Here is a 17,022-nt window from a genome sequence, read left to right on the forward strand (position 1 = left end):
TATAATTGTGAATATTACTCCACGGTGGACTAATATGTGAGCCGTCGGCCTGAGGTTTCCCCTATGTGTTCCGGACTTGCTTTGGAAAAGTTACTTTGATGGGCACTGCAGTTATTTTGAGTGAATTGATTCATTCAAATCATCCATCCATTTTGTTAGCCACTTGTCGTCACTGAACTGGTTGCCAACCAATTGCAGGGCGCATGGAGATAAAACATCACTCACAATTACAATCACAGCTAGGAGAAATTTTGTCTCTGATGAATACATGTTTTGGGGACAAGGGAGGTAACTAGATTGCTCAGTGAAAACCCACACTGGCACGATGGAAACATGCAAACTCCACACAGGTGGACCGAGATTTGAACCTCTGTCCTCAGAACTGTGAGTCCACCGCTCTACAGCTGTGCCACCATGCTTGTCATTCAAATCAGTTCTTTAAAAAGATTTGTACACTGAATTGTTCTTTTCCACTCATTGAAATGCGTCCTCGTTCTGTTAACTCGTTCTATCCCAGCCATTTTTCAAAAGACAACCCCCCCACCCAAATTTTGACCGATCCTTCAAGGAACACAATGTTGTCTATGGACTATATAGACATGACAGAAACAAAAGACTAGACATTCATTTTTCAAATAAAAAAAACCTTTTGATTTCATGTCATCTTTATGCAGTTAAAGATTTTAATTTTAGAATTGAGTGAAAAATGTGGTTAAAGTTATTTTAGTGAATTCTTTTGCAGGACAAATTTTTTTGGAAGAGAGGTTCATGTGGCACAGCTTGAAGGAAGCATCATGTCTATGGGCACTGCAGTTATTTTGGGTGTATTGATCCATTCAAATCATCCATCCATTTTCTGAGCCACTTGTCCTCACGAGGGTCACAGGAGTGCTGGAGCCTATCTGAGCTATCAATGGGCAGGACAGAGGAAATACCCTGAACTGGTTGCCAACCAATTGCAGGTCATCTGGAGACTTAACTTCATTCACAATTCCAATCACAGTTAAGGGAAATTTAGTCTCTAAAGAATACATGTTTTGGGGTTGGGGGAGGTAACTAGATTGCTCAGTGAAAACCTACACAGGTATGAAGAAAACATGCAAACTCCACCCAGGTTGGCCAAAATTTGAACCCCAGTCTGCAGAACTGAGGCCAACACTACAGCTGTGCCACTGTGCCAGTCATTCAAATCAGTCCTTTAAAAAGATTTGTTCACTGAATTCTTTTCCACAATCATTCAATTGCATCCTTGTTCTGTTAACTTGTTCTATCCCAGCCATTTTTCAAGACAACCCACCTGCCCCAACCCCTGATTTTGACCAATCCAAGGAACACAGAATGTTGTCTATGGGCTTCTGTAGACATAACAGAAATGAATCTAGACAATTTTTCAAAAAAAAAAAAAAAAAAAATCCAATTTCTGCATCTTAAATTGCAAAATGATTTGTGAAAAATGTGGAAGTGATTAGTAAATTTTCCAGAACAAAAGTACTTAGAAGAGAAGGCGTTCATGCAGGACAGCTCGAAGCAAGCATTACGTGCTGGAATTGATGGGCCTAAATCAAGCTAAAGACCAGAACAGAGAAGGAAAAAAAAAAAAAAAAAAAAAAAAAAAAAACCGTACTTGAGCAGTACACAAGTGTGAAGCCCTTTAATGTTCCCAAATTGCTTCATTAAAATGAAGGGAATGGGGGAACTGTGCAGGTATACCCAAGATGTTTGTCAACTTTTCATGACAGAAACATTTTAGTGCATATACTCAAAATTCCACAACATTCCTATGGACCGGTAGGCTAGTGGTTTTGAGCACAAGTCACTATAATCAGTTTATTGAAAGAAAAGTTTTAATTTTCAAAGAGATGTTACATGATTAATACCTCCAATACAACTACTTCAAATATTGACAGCAAACTCATCACCTAAACTGTCATTCTGGGAGTCGGTGCTCATGTCAGACAGGTCACTCTGGTGACCGTAGCTCACTGAGTCGTCGAGTTGGCCCTTGGTGCTCATGTCAGACAGGTCACTCTGGTGACCGTAGCTCACTGAGTCGTCGAGTTGGCCCTTGGTGCTCATGTCAGACAGGTCACTCTGGTGACCGTAGCTCACTGAGTCGTCGAGTTGGCCCTTGGTGCTCACGTTGCGGCTCACTGAGTCGTCGAGTTGGCCCTTGGTGCTCACGTTGCGGCTCACTGAGTCGTCGAGTTGGCCCTTGGTGCTCACGTTGCGGCTCACTGAGTCGTCGAGTTGGCCCTTGGTGCTCACGTTGCGGCTCACTGAGTCGTCGAGTTGGCCCTTGGTGCTCACGTTGCGGCTCACTGAGTCGTCGAGTTGGCCCTTGGTGCTCACGTTGCGGCTCACTGAGTCGTCGAGTTGGCCCTTGGTGCTCACGTTGCGGCTCACTGAGTCGTCGAGTTGGCCCTTGGTGCTCACGTTGCGGCTCACTGAGTCGTCGAGTTGGCCCTTGGTGCTCACGTTGCGGCTCACTGAGTCGTCGAGTTGGCCCTTGGTGCTCACGTTGCGGCTCACTGAGTCGTCGAGTTGGCCCTTGGTGCTCACGTTGCGGCTCACTGAGTCGTCGAGTTGGCCCTTGGTGCTCACGTTGCGGCTCACTGAGTCGTCGAGTTGGCCCTTGGTGCTCACGTTGCGGCTCACTGAGTCGTCGAGTTGGCCCTTGGTGCTCACGTTGCGGCTCACTGAGTCGTCGAGTTGGCCCTTGGTGCTCACGTTGCGGCTCACTGAGTCGTCGAGTTGGCCCTTGGTGCTCACGTTGCGGCTCACTGAGTCGTCGAGTTGGCCCTTGGTGCTCACGTTGCGGCTCACTGAGTCGTCGAGTTGGCCCTTGGTGCTCACGTTGCGGCTCACTGAGTCGTCGAGTTGGCCCTTGGTGCTCACGTTGCGGCTCACTGAGTCGTCGAGTTGGCCCTTGGTGCTCACGTTGCGGCTCACTGAGTCGTCGAGTTGGCCCTTGGTGCTCACGTTGCGGCTCTGGTAGTCTTGGTTTAATGAGTCGTCGAGTTGGCCCTTGGTGCTCACGTTGCGGCTCTGGTAGTCTTGGTTTAAGGAGTCGTCGAGTTGGCCCTTGGTGCTCACGTTGCGGCTCAATGAGTCATCCAGTTGGCCCTTGGTGTTCATGTTATGGCTCAAGGCTTCGTTACTCACATTGTCCCTTGAGTCACTTTTTTGGTTGTAGCTCGCTTCGTCATGTTGCATTTGTTCTTCACCACCTTGACAAAGTGGTGAAAGGAGGAAAAAAAAATGCTTAGTCGCCACACAAAGCAGAATTCTAGTCCTAATATGGTGAGAATTTAATTTTTTCTAAAAACTGCATGTTAAAAGTAGTTTGAGATGGGATTTTTCTCTCTTCTATATACTTAGCTCAGTTAAATTTTAGAATTATAAAAACATTTCTGATCTAGTCTCCCACAGTCTTTCGTTCCCTTCCTAAATTGCGCAGAAGCCATGGCTCTCATTTCCCCTCACACAGGTACTGTGGCAGTCACTTACATTTGACACCTGCACATCGGCACGGTCAAGCACAGAAAAATCATGCGTGTCAAATCTGTTTGTTTTGTTAAAATCAAAAAAAGATTCCATGAGCATAGACTGTTCAATAATTGACATGAAGTTGTCTTCAACACTATAAAAAGGGAAACCATCATTGCATGTTAAAAATGGTGTGGGACGGTACAAGAGATGGGCATTATTTCTCTATATACACTTATTAGCTCTGATAAATTTTTGGAATAAAACATACATTTCTGATCTATTCTCCCAGAATCTTTTCTACCCTTCCTAAGAAGTACAAAAGCAATGGCTCTCATTTCCCTCACACACAGGTAGTGTGGCTCAATTAAAGGCTGTAAAGTTTAAAACATTCATTAATTCATTTTCTTAGCCGCTTATCCTCACAAGGGGCACAAGTGGTGAAGCCTCTCCCAGCTGTCAACAAGCAGGATGTGGGGTACACCCTGAAGTGATTGCCAATGCAGGGAACATAGAGACAACCAGCCACTCACAATCACACCTTGGAGCAATTTAGAGTGTTCAATTAATGTCGCATGTTTGTGGGAGGAAACCGGGTTGCCTGGAGAAAATCCACGCAGGTGGGTCCGGGATTGAACCTGGGTTGTCGCTTTTTCAGCTGTGCCACCAGTTTAAAAATAAAACAAAATACCAATTTCTCACCTTTATGTTGCTTCAGAAAAGACTCCCAAGACTGACGAAGTTTCATTAACTCAGGTAAAATTTCTTTGTCAAGCACATCTGTAGCAAATAAAACAAGATCATAAAGAGGTTTCAACCACAGATAATTAGGAGAGGCTACAGCACACCCACAACCTGAGCGATGAGAGGCAAAACAGAAAATGGCTAGATGGAATATTTCACCCACTTGTGGACATACCTTGTTTTACCCCAGGTGGAAAACAAAGACCTGCAACACAAACATATTTTAGTATGTGGAGATGCATTCTTTTTCCAACACATCTATGGGTCAAAAAAATGCTGAAAACCTTTATCCTGTAAGACAGCATGCACCAAAACAACCAAGAGCCAAAAAGCAGCCATCCCTTCAGCGACAGTTGTGTAAGGGCCTGCCTCAAGGAGCTTTTATAGCAGACGACAAGCGACCACAGCTGGTGCCCATTGCCTCTAATGAATACTAGCCATCGTGAGCCAACATTAAAAAAAATAAAATAAAATAATACCCAAATCCATACCCAAATGATACGGATTTCATCACACATTGAACTCCTTATATAAATATATCCAACACAAACTATATATATATGGGACAAAAAATAGTTTTTTTCTTTCTTTCTTTTTTTTTTATTTGAGAAGTGGATTCTGGGTGGCACGGTGGCACAGCTGTAGAGCGTTGGCCTCACAGTTCTGAGGACCTGGGCTCCAATCCCAGCCTACATGAACAAAACAGTTTGCATGATCTTCCTGTGACTGCGTGGATTTTCTGTGGGAAATCCAGTTTCCTCCCTCATCCCAAAAACACGCATTGATTGGGGAATCAAATTGCTAACTAAAAGACTAAATTACCCCTCGCTGTGGTTGTAATTGTGAGTGAAGTTGTGTGTCTGCATGTGCCCTGCGATTGGCTTGCAACCACTTCAGGGAGTACTCTGCCTCCTGCCTGATGACAGGTGGGATTGGCTCCAGCACTCCTGCGACCCTCGTGAGGATCAGCGGCTAAGAAAATGGATGGGTGTATATATATACACGCACACATATTTACGCACCTCGTCCCACGTGTTTGTAATGTAATCGTAAACTGGAGTACCCAGGCAAAACACACAAAGCCACAGGGAGATCATTCAAACATTACACAGAGAGGCTGAATTTGAACACGGGACTTCAGAACTGTGATGGGAATGTGCTAACCAGTCAATCACTATGCTGCCTGTGACAATGATGAAATGGTTAATTACATGCACAGCAATTAAAGGGACATTATGACACAATATGAAGCATTTTTAGTAAACTTTACTTCTGCTTTATATGTTGTAGTTTTAGTTGACTATTGTAATTGTATTGAAATTTATTTAAATTGTGCTGAATAGCCAATATCCATTCTGCATTCTAAGTAATTGAATGATAAAAGGAAGAAAATATTGATGGAGATCGAGGATAGAATACCTCAGTGGTTAGAACATTGGTTTGGTAAACCAGGGTTCGTGAGCCTCTACTCCTCAAGAGGGATTGTGTCAGGAAGGGCATTCAGCGCAAAAACTTTGCCAAATAAATATGAGCATTCATCTGAGATGGCACACTGTGGCGACCCCTAATCGGACAAGCTGAAAGAAACTTACTTACTACCGAGAAAGAAAACCCTCATCATTTTTTTTCTTTTAATCGTAGTTTGCAGCCCAAGCAGTGATGGTTTCCAGTGCACATGTGAGGGTCTGTATCGTTGGTCATGTGACCAATGTTTCCTACATGGATCATGTGACAACATTACAAACAACACATGTGGATGTATCAATGCCATTCTTCCTGGTGGACAGTATTGCCAATCAGCTGAGAAACTCAGTAAGCAATGTTGAATTATTGAATATCCATTTTGGTTATCAAGGTGTATTTATAATGTCTGTTTTTTTTGGGGGGGGGAGATGATACTTTTTGTCCCAGCACAACAACAACTACCTTCCCTACAACATGTAAGTAAGACAAAAATTTTTAACAATCAATGTGAAGCAGCTCCATGGGGGAAAAAAATCCTCCAGCATGCGACAGGAGGTTATGTTTGGATTTATCTTGTTGTATTTAATTATTGTTGATACATAACCAACATAACCCCAAATTATACAATGTTAAGCAAATATTCCTGCAGCTCTATGGGAAAAATATCCTCCAGCGTGAGACAGGAAGTTATGTTTTGATTTATGCTGTATTTGTTTATACTGTACATTACCAACATAACCCCAAAATTATATATATTACATTGCTTCACTCGGAGATTATAATAATGCTTAATCTTTTTTTTTCAGACACAACCCTATCAACAACGTCTGTAACAAATACCACGACAGCTCTATCAACAACGCCACCAACTCTAGCAAATACTACGACAGCTGAAACACTCCCAACAACAAGATTGACAAGTAAGAACCTATTTGTACATTGTGTTGTAAACTGATATTAATCACAAAGAAATTGCTGTTACATGCAAAAGTGATCCTTTACCCAAAAGTTTGTGTAGTGGGCAGTTCCTGTGTTTAAAGGCTGTTTTTAAATGTCTCACTTTCCCAAGTTGATTAACTTTTTTTCAATACTTCCGACTAAATATTGAATATCTTCTACAACAGCTTCACCAACAACAGGTAAATTCAAGTATATCACATTAACAACGCAGCAATAACAAATAATAGTGAACCGTTTCAATTGGTACTATGTTTAAGCTGAGACAATATAATGACTTACCAAATCCCCACAGTAAACACTCCGGTTTCAAAAGAAACTACGACTTCCACGACTAAAACGTCCACCACCAACACCACCAGTACAACTGTTTCTGGACCAGTGACAACAACTCCTGAAAAAACAGGTGTAGTAAAAATTATAATTGATTATTTTAATTTTCAACTCATAACAAACTGATGTTTAACCTGAGTCATTTCCATCAATCGTGTTGACGAAACAAATCACCAAAGTAAATGACCAGAACTACCATGTAGGCTACCACCACAAAAACCTCCACGACCACCACGACGACTACAACCTTGAAGATCAGTCCTTAAATAACAGCTATAGTATACAGTATAATTCATACATTTCTTTTGACAAAAAAAAATGGATGCTTTTGGATTATTTGGCAAGAGAAATTATTATTGAAAAGTAAATATGATCAAGCATTTATTGAGTGGAAGCATCTGACCTCTTCAACATAAGATGTGCTCTGGTGCCAATTCTGGAGTGGGTATAAAGCCAGCCCCAGCAGGCAAGTATCATTTGAATCTACCTTGGCCACAAACCTGTTCCAAAAATCACCAGTCTACTGTACCGTGAAAAATTAATCAGACCTTGATTAGAACGTGAGAAACATGACGGGCGCCATTGAAATGTGACCGGCCGTCAAGGAATGTACTGGAATCTATGGAACAGTTGTGGAGCTTTAAGCAGCAGTGCGTTCCCTCCCACAACACTTAAAAGTTACCGTGATAGCAGTTGCAGATTGTGCATTTGGGAGCAGACCCCCCTCTCCCACCTCATTAACAAATGAGAAAGCTTCATGTAATGTTATGTAGTGCAAGTCCTCACAAGTAGCTTCAGACCAAAAAGAAAAGAGAAAAATTCTGATGTTATGGGGGGCCTGCTCTGTGGTGCTCTTTATTGAATCCAATTAATTCTGAAATGTGAACTAAAATGAAGAAACACACATTTTTGTTGTGTGTATTTGTCATCGGCCAGCAATCTTGAGTCTGAAGGCCCTGGGAAGATCGCAATCATATGATAAGACACAAATACAGTAAGATGAAATCTGATTAGATTCCAAAAATTAACCCTTAAATGATTGGAGGCAGCTCTGGAAAAAGACACACTATAAAATTAATAGAGACCGTTGGACACATATTGATACAATTTTATGTAAGTTGTAAATTCAGGTCAGTGCTTTTGAAAAACCTTTGGCCAACAGAGCAGGCTCTGAAAGTCCCCCCACTCTATGCCTCTGCAAGATAGACAGTCATAAAAGTCAGTAAGGGTTGAACATGGAAAAGAAATGGGCAAAATCAACCTTCGCTTCAAAAGACCGACTGGTGACAGATTTGGGATAATTATAATTATCTTTATATCCATGTGTCTACTCTTTTGTGTTTTATCTTTTTTCTCTCTCTCAACAGTATTCCAATTAGAAATGTCCATCAGCTTCGATAAAGAGTACACTGCACAATTGAGCGATCCAACAAGCTCTGATTACATGACCTTTGAGTCTCAAATCATTGGTGTGGTAGGTCCTAGGAGTAGGAACATATCTTTTGTACATATATTTTCACTTTTCCAAGTCCTAATGTTGATGCTCACTCACAGTTACATGACCAATATGAAGACCTAGGAGGGTTCGTTCATGTTTTTGTGAAGAGTTTCAGGTAAACATGGTACAAATACAGTCAGACATTTGTTTAAAAAAAGGTCTCATTGGTTGCTTCTGCTTCTTCTTACAGTCCAGGAAGTGTGATTGCAGAGTATGTTGTTGAAACATCAGAAGTTGACAGTGAGAAACTGATTCAGGTGAATCAAGGACTCCCTGAAGCATTGCAGGACATTGCTCCTGTCCTTGGCCCTGTTACTGCCCGTTACAATAGTAAGTTTCACATTTTCTTTTTGTTTGTTTTGGCAACTTTATCCAACTATCAATCGTTCCATATATGTTTTCCTAAGGTCCAAATGAAATCAGATTTCCGGCTGTGACATATACTGGAAGGTTAATGACATTGACATGTGGCCCTGCTTCTGACGGCATTAATCTGGGAAGGATCGCTGAAGCCAAATGGAAATTTAATGGACGGGAAATCAAAACTGGTGGACGAATTCAAATAGTTTTAACGTCTACAATGTCTAATCTAATAATTAATAACGTGATTCAGGCCGATGCTGGTAAGCAAACTAATATTTGTTGATGATTGAATTACAATAAAGCCGAATAATTACACAACCACTTTTTCTTTTAACAGGTATTTATGAATGTAATATGAGGTTTAGTGCTTTGACTTTTGTGCAAATGGGAACTGCAAAAGAAATCAAAGTAGCTCCAAATGTGCGAGTACCGGGTAAAGTCAATGTTCAGTGTGCAGATGGAGAGACGCATCCACTTCAATGTTGTGTGCAGTCAAACTATGATATCCAGTGGTTTCTGGGCACAAGTACTTTAAACTCAGGTAACCCAGAAATGAGAAGTTCACCACCCCACCATGGCATTCTTCTGAGCAATATTTTAAAATGTTCACAGACACAAGTAGTGATGGAGAAAGCAACTGCATTTTGCACGGATACAGTTTGAGTGGCTGTGGAGATTCTCCCCGAGAATTGAGTTTCACATGTAGAGTACTAAATGAAGCAGAAGTATTTGAAGAAACAACAAGAATGATCATTTTTACTGACAGTAAGAGAAACATTTAAAGCACTACTTTCCCTTTTAATGAAATATTCTTACCATATTTTGTGTAACTTTATTTTTCCCTAAAGATGCCATATGTCGTAATTCGCTGTATGGGAACGGACGACCAGGTGACATCGCAACCATAGCGTGTGATCCTGGTCAAGAGGGGAACAGGATGGCAAAATGCAGGGATACAGGGGAATGGAGTCTTTTTGAAGACAATTGCATTGTGACTGAAATCAAGGAATTGCTCATTGATTCTGAGGTAGGTGATCAAATTCAACATACGGTCTTTCCCTCTTCATACCAGTGGATGAGTAAAAGAGTGAACGGTCCAAACATAAATTCAAGACTTCCTCGTCTCTCCACTGAGAGCACCCAGGGACATGTTCCCTGTAGAGTCCTTTCAGTAGGACTTGTACACATCACCCCGCAAATCCCAAGAGCAAGGTTCCTACTGCTGATTCGTCACCTCGCCAATGGCTAATTGAAATAAGATGTGGCGAAGCAAATACTGCCCACGTTGCCATGATGGTGAATCAAAATTTCCTGTGTGAAAACTCAAAAGCCGTTCCTGATAAAACTTAAAGTGAGAATAAATAGACGTACAGTCTTAGGGGTTTAGCTTTTCCCCTATTTCCATAAAATGCTTCAATCCACTGTTAAGTGCCTGCTGGCTAATTACTCAAGCCCAGCGTCGTTTCCAGCTATGGAAGCGGTGCATTGGAGAAGACCCAACTCAAATCCACTTGGCACTAAATTGAAGTGTCATGATCCTGCCGCTCCAGCACGAGCTGTGTGGGTGCCTGCGCGGGTGCGCTGATTGGGGCGCACACCTGCGTCTCATGCGGGCTGATTAGTCTGTGTATTTATATCACCCCGATGACGATTGGTCCCCGCCAGTTCGTTGAGCTTCATGTCCCGTTCCAGCGCTCTCGTATCCCTGATCGTAAACCTGTGTGTACCGACCTTCTCCTGTTCTCCGACCAACCTTGTAAGCCTGACTCCTTCGTTACTTCTGCCTGCTTTGATGTTCTCCTGTGTACCGACTCCTTCCTGCCCGCTCACCTGCTCTCTTCGCCCGACGTCCCAACTACCGCTGCTGCACCGGACTGCCTGCTCGATCCCCTATGTCTGAAGTGTCCTGCAAGTATTATAGTGTGCTGCAATTCACATTAATTCTTGCAGCGAGCAAGCTCCGTTCTTCATCAATACATGAGCAGCTAATCCCACTTTGGTCATCATGCTGAGCGGCAGTTTCACTGGCTTGACACAGCCCTGTAGATAGTCATTTGGGGACTCAAGGCAAACATATTTACAACCCCTGCTTGCCCACTTATGTAATTTAGACCACTTTGTCCTGTATTTGAACTTGGTTACAGTTTTCTGACAGATACTTATACAATTAATATTCACCCAATATTTAAATTAGTGATAGTTATCTTGAACCAAAAAAAATAATTTTGGATCATTCTTTATCAAGGCTTTAAGATACGTCTTGAGGATAATCGAATAAGTGAATTATCTCGATACTAACACTTTAAATGGAAAGAACTTTAATTAACATTTAATATAGTTTCCCATTTGAGCCACTTTTATACGCAGATCATGACGATGAAAAGCATCGTTCAAGTCACTCCACTTTGGGTCTATACTCTCTGTTGCACAACAAAATTGTTCCTGTTCCTGCACAAAAAGCATATAAGTAGATCTCCTATTCTCCAAGGCCATGCAGCTGGGAAGATCAGTTAAAAAAAAAATTAAAAACAAAAATACACAGAATAAACAAGGTAAGGACATGGCAGGACCAGTTGTGAGACATGTATAAATGAGAACCTTGAATTCAGAGCAATGTATTTTCCTCATGTTACAGAGACATGACCAAATTTCATAGAGGTTAACAACCATTGAGAATTGTTTTGTTTAAAAGTAGCCTCTGAAAACATATGTCCAGTTGATTATATGTTTAAACGCCATTTCAAATGAGTTTGCTCTGCCATCAAAGGCATACTGCCTGCCATGACATCAAAAGGCCTCTGTACTCTACAGGATTAGACTACATAATATTTGTGTTTTATACAAGCTGTCTGTAAGAATGATTCCCCCAAATCACGCCCTTGGGTTTCAGAAAGAGAAAAAAAATCACATTATGCCAGGTTTGGTGCATGGGGTGGTTTCCATCACAATGTCATTTTCGCCCATGAAATGCTGGATGCTCGGAGAGTTGGGATCAGGGAATGGCCATTGTGAAACTGTCAGGGCACTGCCGGTCCTTGTCCAGGCTGTGCCGGTCCCCGACGCGGCACACACCTGCAGAAATCAGATGAGGCGCACACCTGCGCCTCATTTCAAGTAATCGTGTTCCCGCATTCTCCTGATCCTGTTCTTGCTCCCACGTGTACCGACTCCTGCCTGCCTACTGACCTGCCTTTCATGCCTCCTGATTCCCTTACTGGTGCTCCTGTGGACTGCCTGTTGGGTTCTCGACACCGGACTGAATAAAGACGCTTCCCAAACTGGCTTTGCTCCTCCTGAGTGGTGCATTTGGGTCCAACCCCGTGTTCTGGTCATGACAGAACGATCTGGCCAAAACATGGACCAAGGCGACTTAGCTTCGCTCTGTCACTACCTGCAAATCCAAGGAAGACGTATCACCGAGCAGGAAGCTGCTCTCCAAATGACTAATTAGGCTACAGGAGATATGTGCTCGGCTGGATTCCTGAGTCACGTCCAAGCCCAGTGCTAGCGGCGCCTGTCCGAAGGCAGCTACAAGTCCAGGTCTATCCGAGCCCGCTTCTCTTCAGGTCACTGACGCCCAGCAGACCGTGTGTTCGCCACTCTCCTGGCCCGAGCGGTTCCCGGAGACTCGGGTAATATTAAGCCCTTTCTCACACATTGTAATCTCCACTTTGAGTTACAGGCCTTCGCCTTTCCCACCGACCGCTCCTGGATAGCTTTTGTGATCTCCCACCTGACTGGGAGGGCAGAAGCCTGGGGCACAGCAGAGTGGAGCCACGGTTCCGACACATGTCGCACCTGCGCCTCCTATGTGAGAGCAATGATGTAGGTATTCCAATACGAGTCCCCGGAACGTGAGGCAGTGACTTCGTTGATCTCGCTAAGGCAGGGGAAACGCAGAGTCACAGAATGCAATCGAGGTCTGCATCGGGTGGCCGAGAGCCGGTGGAATGAAGGAGCACTCCTTGTTGCATTCTTCCTGGAGCCGTGATCAAAGACCGCCTCATCCCATTGGAACTGCCTACGAACCTGGACTCACTTATCGCCCTTGTCTTGAGGATCGACCAGGGGCTTGCAATAAAGGAACGGGTCGACTCACTACAGAGGGATGCCTGACAGAAACCCTGACCGCACACCGCTTTTCAACCAGCCCAAGTTGATGGGATGGAGCCCATGCAAGTCGAGGGTGTCAACGGCTCCCCCGAGGAGAGGGAACGACGCCAGCGACCGGGCCGCTGTTACTACTGTGGACGGCTGGGCCACCTCATGGTTTGCTGTCCAGTCAACCCCGGACAACCCGCTCTCAGGGTATCCACGACGGTGAGTTTAAATTACAACGCAGGCAGTTTGACGCAATCCCTGTTTCATGTGACACTAAGCACAGGCGGACGTTCATGTATGGCTACAGCGTTCATCAACTCCGGTTCTGACACGAGTCTCCTGAACCCACGAGTGACTTATTGGGCTTGGAGTCATTTAGAACGGCAAGTTTTTGTTCCGAACAACCCACCACACTCAGAGTATGGACATGACGTTCCCTGACACGCACACCGAACACTTGAGTTTCCACGTTTTCTACTCCCAGAATAGTGGAATTATTCTGGGGAGCCCCTGGCTCAAGCAGCATAACCCTCTCATTGACTGGCCCTCTGGCCAAATCAAGTTATGGGGCTCGAAACTTGGCATCCTTGGACACTCCGGAATTACCGCGGGACTCGCAGCCGGAGCCGAACTTGACTCTAGTGCCGCCCTGCTATTCTGATTTGAAGGAGGTATTCACCGAAGCAAAGGCTAAGTCTCTTACGCTTCACTGGCCGTATGACTGAGCTATCAATGTATTGCCTGGCACCTCACCCCCGCGGAGGAGACTCTTCTCTCTTACAGGACCACAACACCAAGTCATGAGGGACTATGTGGAGGGGTCGCTGGCGGCAGGCCTCATCCGACCCTCGTCATCACCCGCCGGAGCCGGCTTCTTCTTTGTTGAGAAAAAGGAGACAACCCTGCGCCCCTACAATGCTGTGACAGACCACAAGAGGATGAGGGCACCGAACTATAAAGTAGGACATGCGTCTGGCTGTCGACAAAAGGATTCCCGGTCCGTATGGAGTCCCGCAAGCTGGCTCCCAGATTCGATGGCCCTTTCCCTGTCACTAAGGTGATTAACCTGGTTGCAGTGTCTTTAAAGCTCCCGAGATCGATGCGGGTCAACCTGACCTTTCATGTGAGCCTGCTCAAGCCAACTCGACCATCCCCGTTGGTCACGCCTGTCGATCCCCCTAGATCCCCCTGCATAGTTGATAAAGGCCCGGTCCATGCTGTCCACCTGCGCCTGTTGTCCCGCCATCGGGGGAGGGGAGTTCAGTACCTGGTGGACTGGGAGGGCTACAGTCCCAAAAAACGGTCTTGGATCCCGTCCCGGTTCGTAGTCAATCACAAACTCATAAAAGACTTTTACGCCTCCCACCATGAGGCGCCTGGCCCGTCTGGGGCCGGCCATTAAGGGTTGGGGGGTACTGTTATGGCCCTGTCGGTCCCTGGCCGGGCTGTGCCGGTCCCCGACGCGGCACACACCTCCAGCAATCAGTGGAGGTGCACATCTGCGCCTCGTTTCACGTAATCATAGTCTATCCAAATCGGACCTCACGTACAGTTTAGCCTTTGCCAGATTGTTGCCTCATGCCTCGTTCCCCCACTCTCCTGAACTTGTTCTTGCTCTCATGTCTACTGATTCCTGGCTGCCTACTGACCTGCCTTTCATGCCTGCCGATTCCATTACTGTTTCTGCCGTGGACTGCCTGTTGGGTTCTCAACACCAGACTGAATAAAGACGCTTCCCAAATTGCGCCTCCCGAGTTGTTTGGGTCCAACTCCATGTTCTGGTCGGGACAGAAACAGCCACAAGTTGTCCCTGAACAATGCAAATGTCACGGACCTCTTTACAGACATGCTGGATGATCGTCCAGCCCTCCTTTCGTTGTTAAAAAAAAAAGTTTGAGTGTAGTGTAAATATTTCGTATATTTTTCATAAACAGTGACTTCTCAAGTTATGTAGTGTAAGTGAAATTCAAGTCGAGTCACTTGAATACCAAGTCAAAAAGAAATGTACATTTTAGGCAAGCAAGTGCTACTGGTTCAAATGGCTTGTTGGCTGATGAATACAGAAATTTACATAATTCCAAAAATGTTTGTAATCTTGAATTTCCAGGATTTGGTTGTGGAAGAAGTGCCACAATTTGCTGCAGAACTTAATGATCTCGTCCAGAAAGAAAAAGAAGAAATCACAAATTCATCTGCAACCATATCAGCCATTGTTGACATTCTGAACACCATCGCCAAAGTTTCAAATGAATTGAATGAAACTGTCATGACGGTATGAGGTCTTTTTATTATCATTGAAAATGGAGCATAATCATACAATACTGAATGTCACCTGGAAATATTTCTTCTTTTGTAGAATATGCTGGAAACAGTTGACGTCCTTATTGGTGACGACGCGAGAGAATCTTGGGAATTTCTGAGACAAACTGGTCGCAATGACAGCTCACGATTGCTTAATTCAATGGAAACGCTGGCTGATGAATTAGTTGGACAGTTTACCATCAGAACCGGATCAATTCTACTCAACACGACAATGTTCAATGATTCCTTCATGGCAAACTTTAACTCCAGTGTTGTCATTGATATTTCAAACACCAACAGTACCAATCTCACTATCACCACCATTGTTTTCTCCACCCTCGATAATGTCCTACCACCGCGGGACTCCAGTTATAATGCCACGGTTACAGATACCAACGGCACATCTGCTTCCTTTAATGAAACCATTAATGCTGCAGTGGCACTTGTCACAGTAAAAACAGAGATTCAGAATATCAGTCTGAGTTTCATAAAACAGAACTACTCCTTGACACAGAATCCACAGTGCGTTTTTTGGAACTTCACGCTTTTTGACAATTTAGGCGCTTGGGATGATGAGGGTTGCACGTTAGTGTCCGATATAAACAATACCGTGACTTGCAATTGTGATCACCTCACCTCTTTCTCAATTCTGATGGCAACAGATATCCCTGAATCAATCCGAGTTGCTTTGGATGTTATCACATATGTAGGAGTTTGCATATCTCTGGCAAGTCTCATCATATGTCTCATTATTGAAGGATATGTTTGGAAAGCCTTGACTAGAAACAGCACTGCGTTCATGCGCCACATGTGCATTGTGAACACGGCTCTGTCTTTGCTGATTGCAGACATTTGTTTCATAATTGCTGCTGCTTATGCCAAAAACCCCCTTGAAAACCCCGGAGAGGATCATAAAGTTCCCCTGGGACCATGTACCGCAGCAACATTTTTCATGCATTTTTTCTACCTGGCTCTCTTCTTCTGGATGCTTGTGTCAGGTCTTCTTCTGTTCTACCGAACCACTTTGGTCTTCTCCCATATGTCTAGATCAACCATGATGGCTTTTGGCTTTGTTTTGGGCTACGTTTGCCCTCTTATTATAGCTGTTGTTACTGTTGCTGCCACAGCCCCTGGAAACGGATACATCAAGGAAAATGATGCATGTTGGCTGAACTGGTATAAGACCAAAGCCCTGTTGGCCTTAGTGATACCGGCCTTGGCTGTCGTTTTTGTAAACATTTTGATTACAATCGTGGTCTTGTACAAAATGCTGAGGAGAGGTGTCGGAGATGCAACCACTTGTGATGAAAAGCACACGCTGGTTGTCGTTTTCAGATGTGTGATCATTTTGACTCCTTTATTTGGACTGACATGGTCTTTGGGAGTGGGAACCATGATATCATCTACAAATGAGGGGATCCACATTGCTTTTGCCTTCTTCAATTCACTACAGGTATTTTCTTCTCTTCAAGCCTAATTGTCTTGCTAGGATCTACATTTTGTGTGATGCACTGTAACTTCTGTCTTCTTTTAAATTATTATTTTTTAGGGTTTCTTTATTTTAGTGTTTGGGACGCTGCTGGATTCCAAGGTAATTTCAGTCATTTTCACTTATCAAAACAGTTATGTCACATTAAATGTATAGCACTCAGGTAGTTTAAGAATTACAATCTCCCACTTTTATGCCATCAAAATATTTTTTTCCCCTACTGTTTTATACATAAAAGTGTCAGTGTCTTGTGGGGGCATATATGGGACACTCCCCCTTAAATGCA

General features: G+C 43.9%; 2 protein-coding genes across 5 annotated transcripts in view; one reads left to right on the plus strand and one right to left on the minus strand.

Annotated features, from left to right (window-relative positions):
- The window catches only part of LOC133496245 (adhesion G protein-coupled receptor F5-like), a 60,718-nt gene that overhangs the window by 35,729 nt on the left and 7,967 nt on the right, over positions 1-17,022 (plus strand). For all 3 annotated transcript variants that reach the window (XM_061811578.1, XM_061811579.1, XM_061811580.1), the window contains 14 exons: positions 5,872-6,042; positions 6,123-6,170; positions 6,501-6,614; positions 6,947-7,057; positions 8,352-8,458; positions 8,539-8,597; positions 8,673-8,812; positions 8,890-9,105; positions 9,183-9,386; positions 9,458-9,610; positions 9,694-9,872; positions 15,054-15,218; positions 15,303-16,700; positions 16,797-16,838. In XM_061811578.1, coding sequence (XP_061667562.1) covers positions 5,872-6,042; positions 6,123-6,170; positions 6,501-6,614; positions 6,947-7,057; positions 8,352-8,458; positions 8,539-8,597; positions 8,673-8,812; positions 8,890-9,105; positions 9,183-9,386; positions 9,458-9,610; positions 9,694-9,872; positions 15,054-15,218; positions 15,303-16,700; positions 16,797-16,838 — 3,107 coding nt within the window. The remainder of the gene's footprint in view (positions 1-5,871; positions 6,043-6,122; positions 6,171-6,500; positions 6,615-6,946; positions 7,058-8,351; positions 8,459-8,538; positions 8,598-8,672; positions 8,813-8,889; positions 9,106-9,182; positions 9,387-9,457; positions 9,611-9,693; positions 9,873-15,053; positions 15,219-15,302; positions 16,701-16,796; positions 16,839-17,022) is intronic.
- LOC133496247 (adventurous-gliding motility protein Z-like) lies at positions 1,827-4,642 on the minus strand. Of its 2 annotated transcripts, none has more exons than XM_061811584.1 (4): positions 4,515-4,642; positions 4,406-4,435; positions 4,189-4,266; positions 1,827-3,227 (listed from the first exon to the last, which is right to left on the minus strand). In XM_061811584.1, exons 1-4 carry the CDS (start codon positions 4,567-4,569, stop codon positions 1,894-1,896), a joined length of 1,497 nt encoding a protein of 498 aa, XP_061667568.1. In that variant the 5' UTR covers positions 4,570-4,642; the 3' UTR covers positions 1,827-1,893. The 2 variants fall into 2 exon arrangements, with proteins under 2 accessions (XP_061667568.1, XP_061667567.1); XM_061811583.1 differs by having other exon boundaries at positions 4,394-4,435; positions 4,515-4,584.

This window comes from Syngnathoides biaculeatus, chromosome 23, assembly GCF_019802595.1.
Source record: "Syngnathoides biaculeatus isolate LvHL_M chromosome 23, ASM1980259v1, whole genome shotgun sequence".
Classification (NCBI taxonomy): domain Eukaryota; kingdom Metazoa; phylum Chordata; class Actinopteri; order Syngnathiformes; family Syngnathidae; genus Syngnathoides; species Syngnathoides biaculeatus.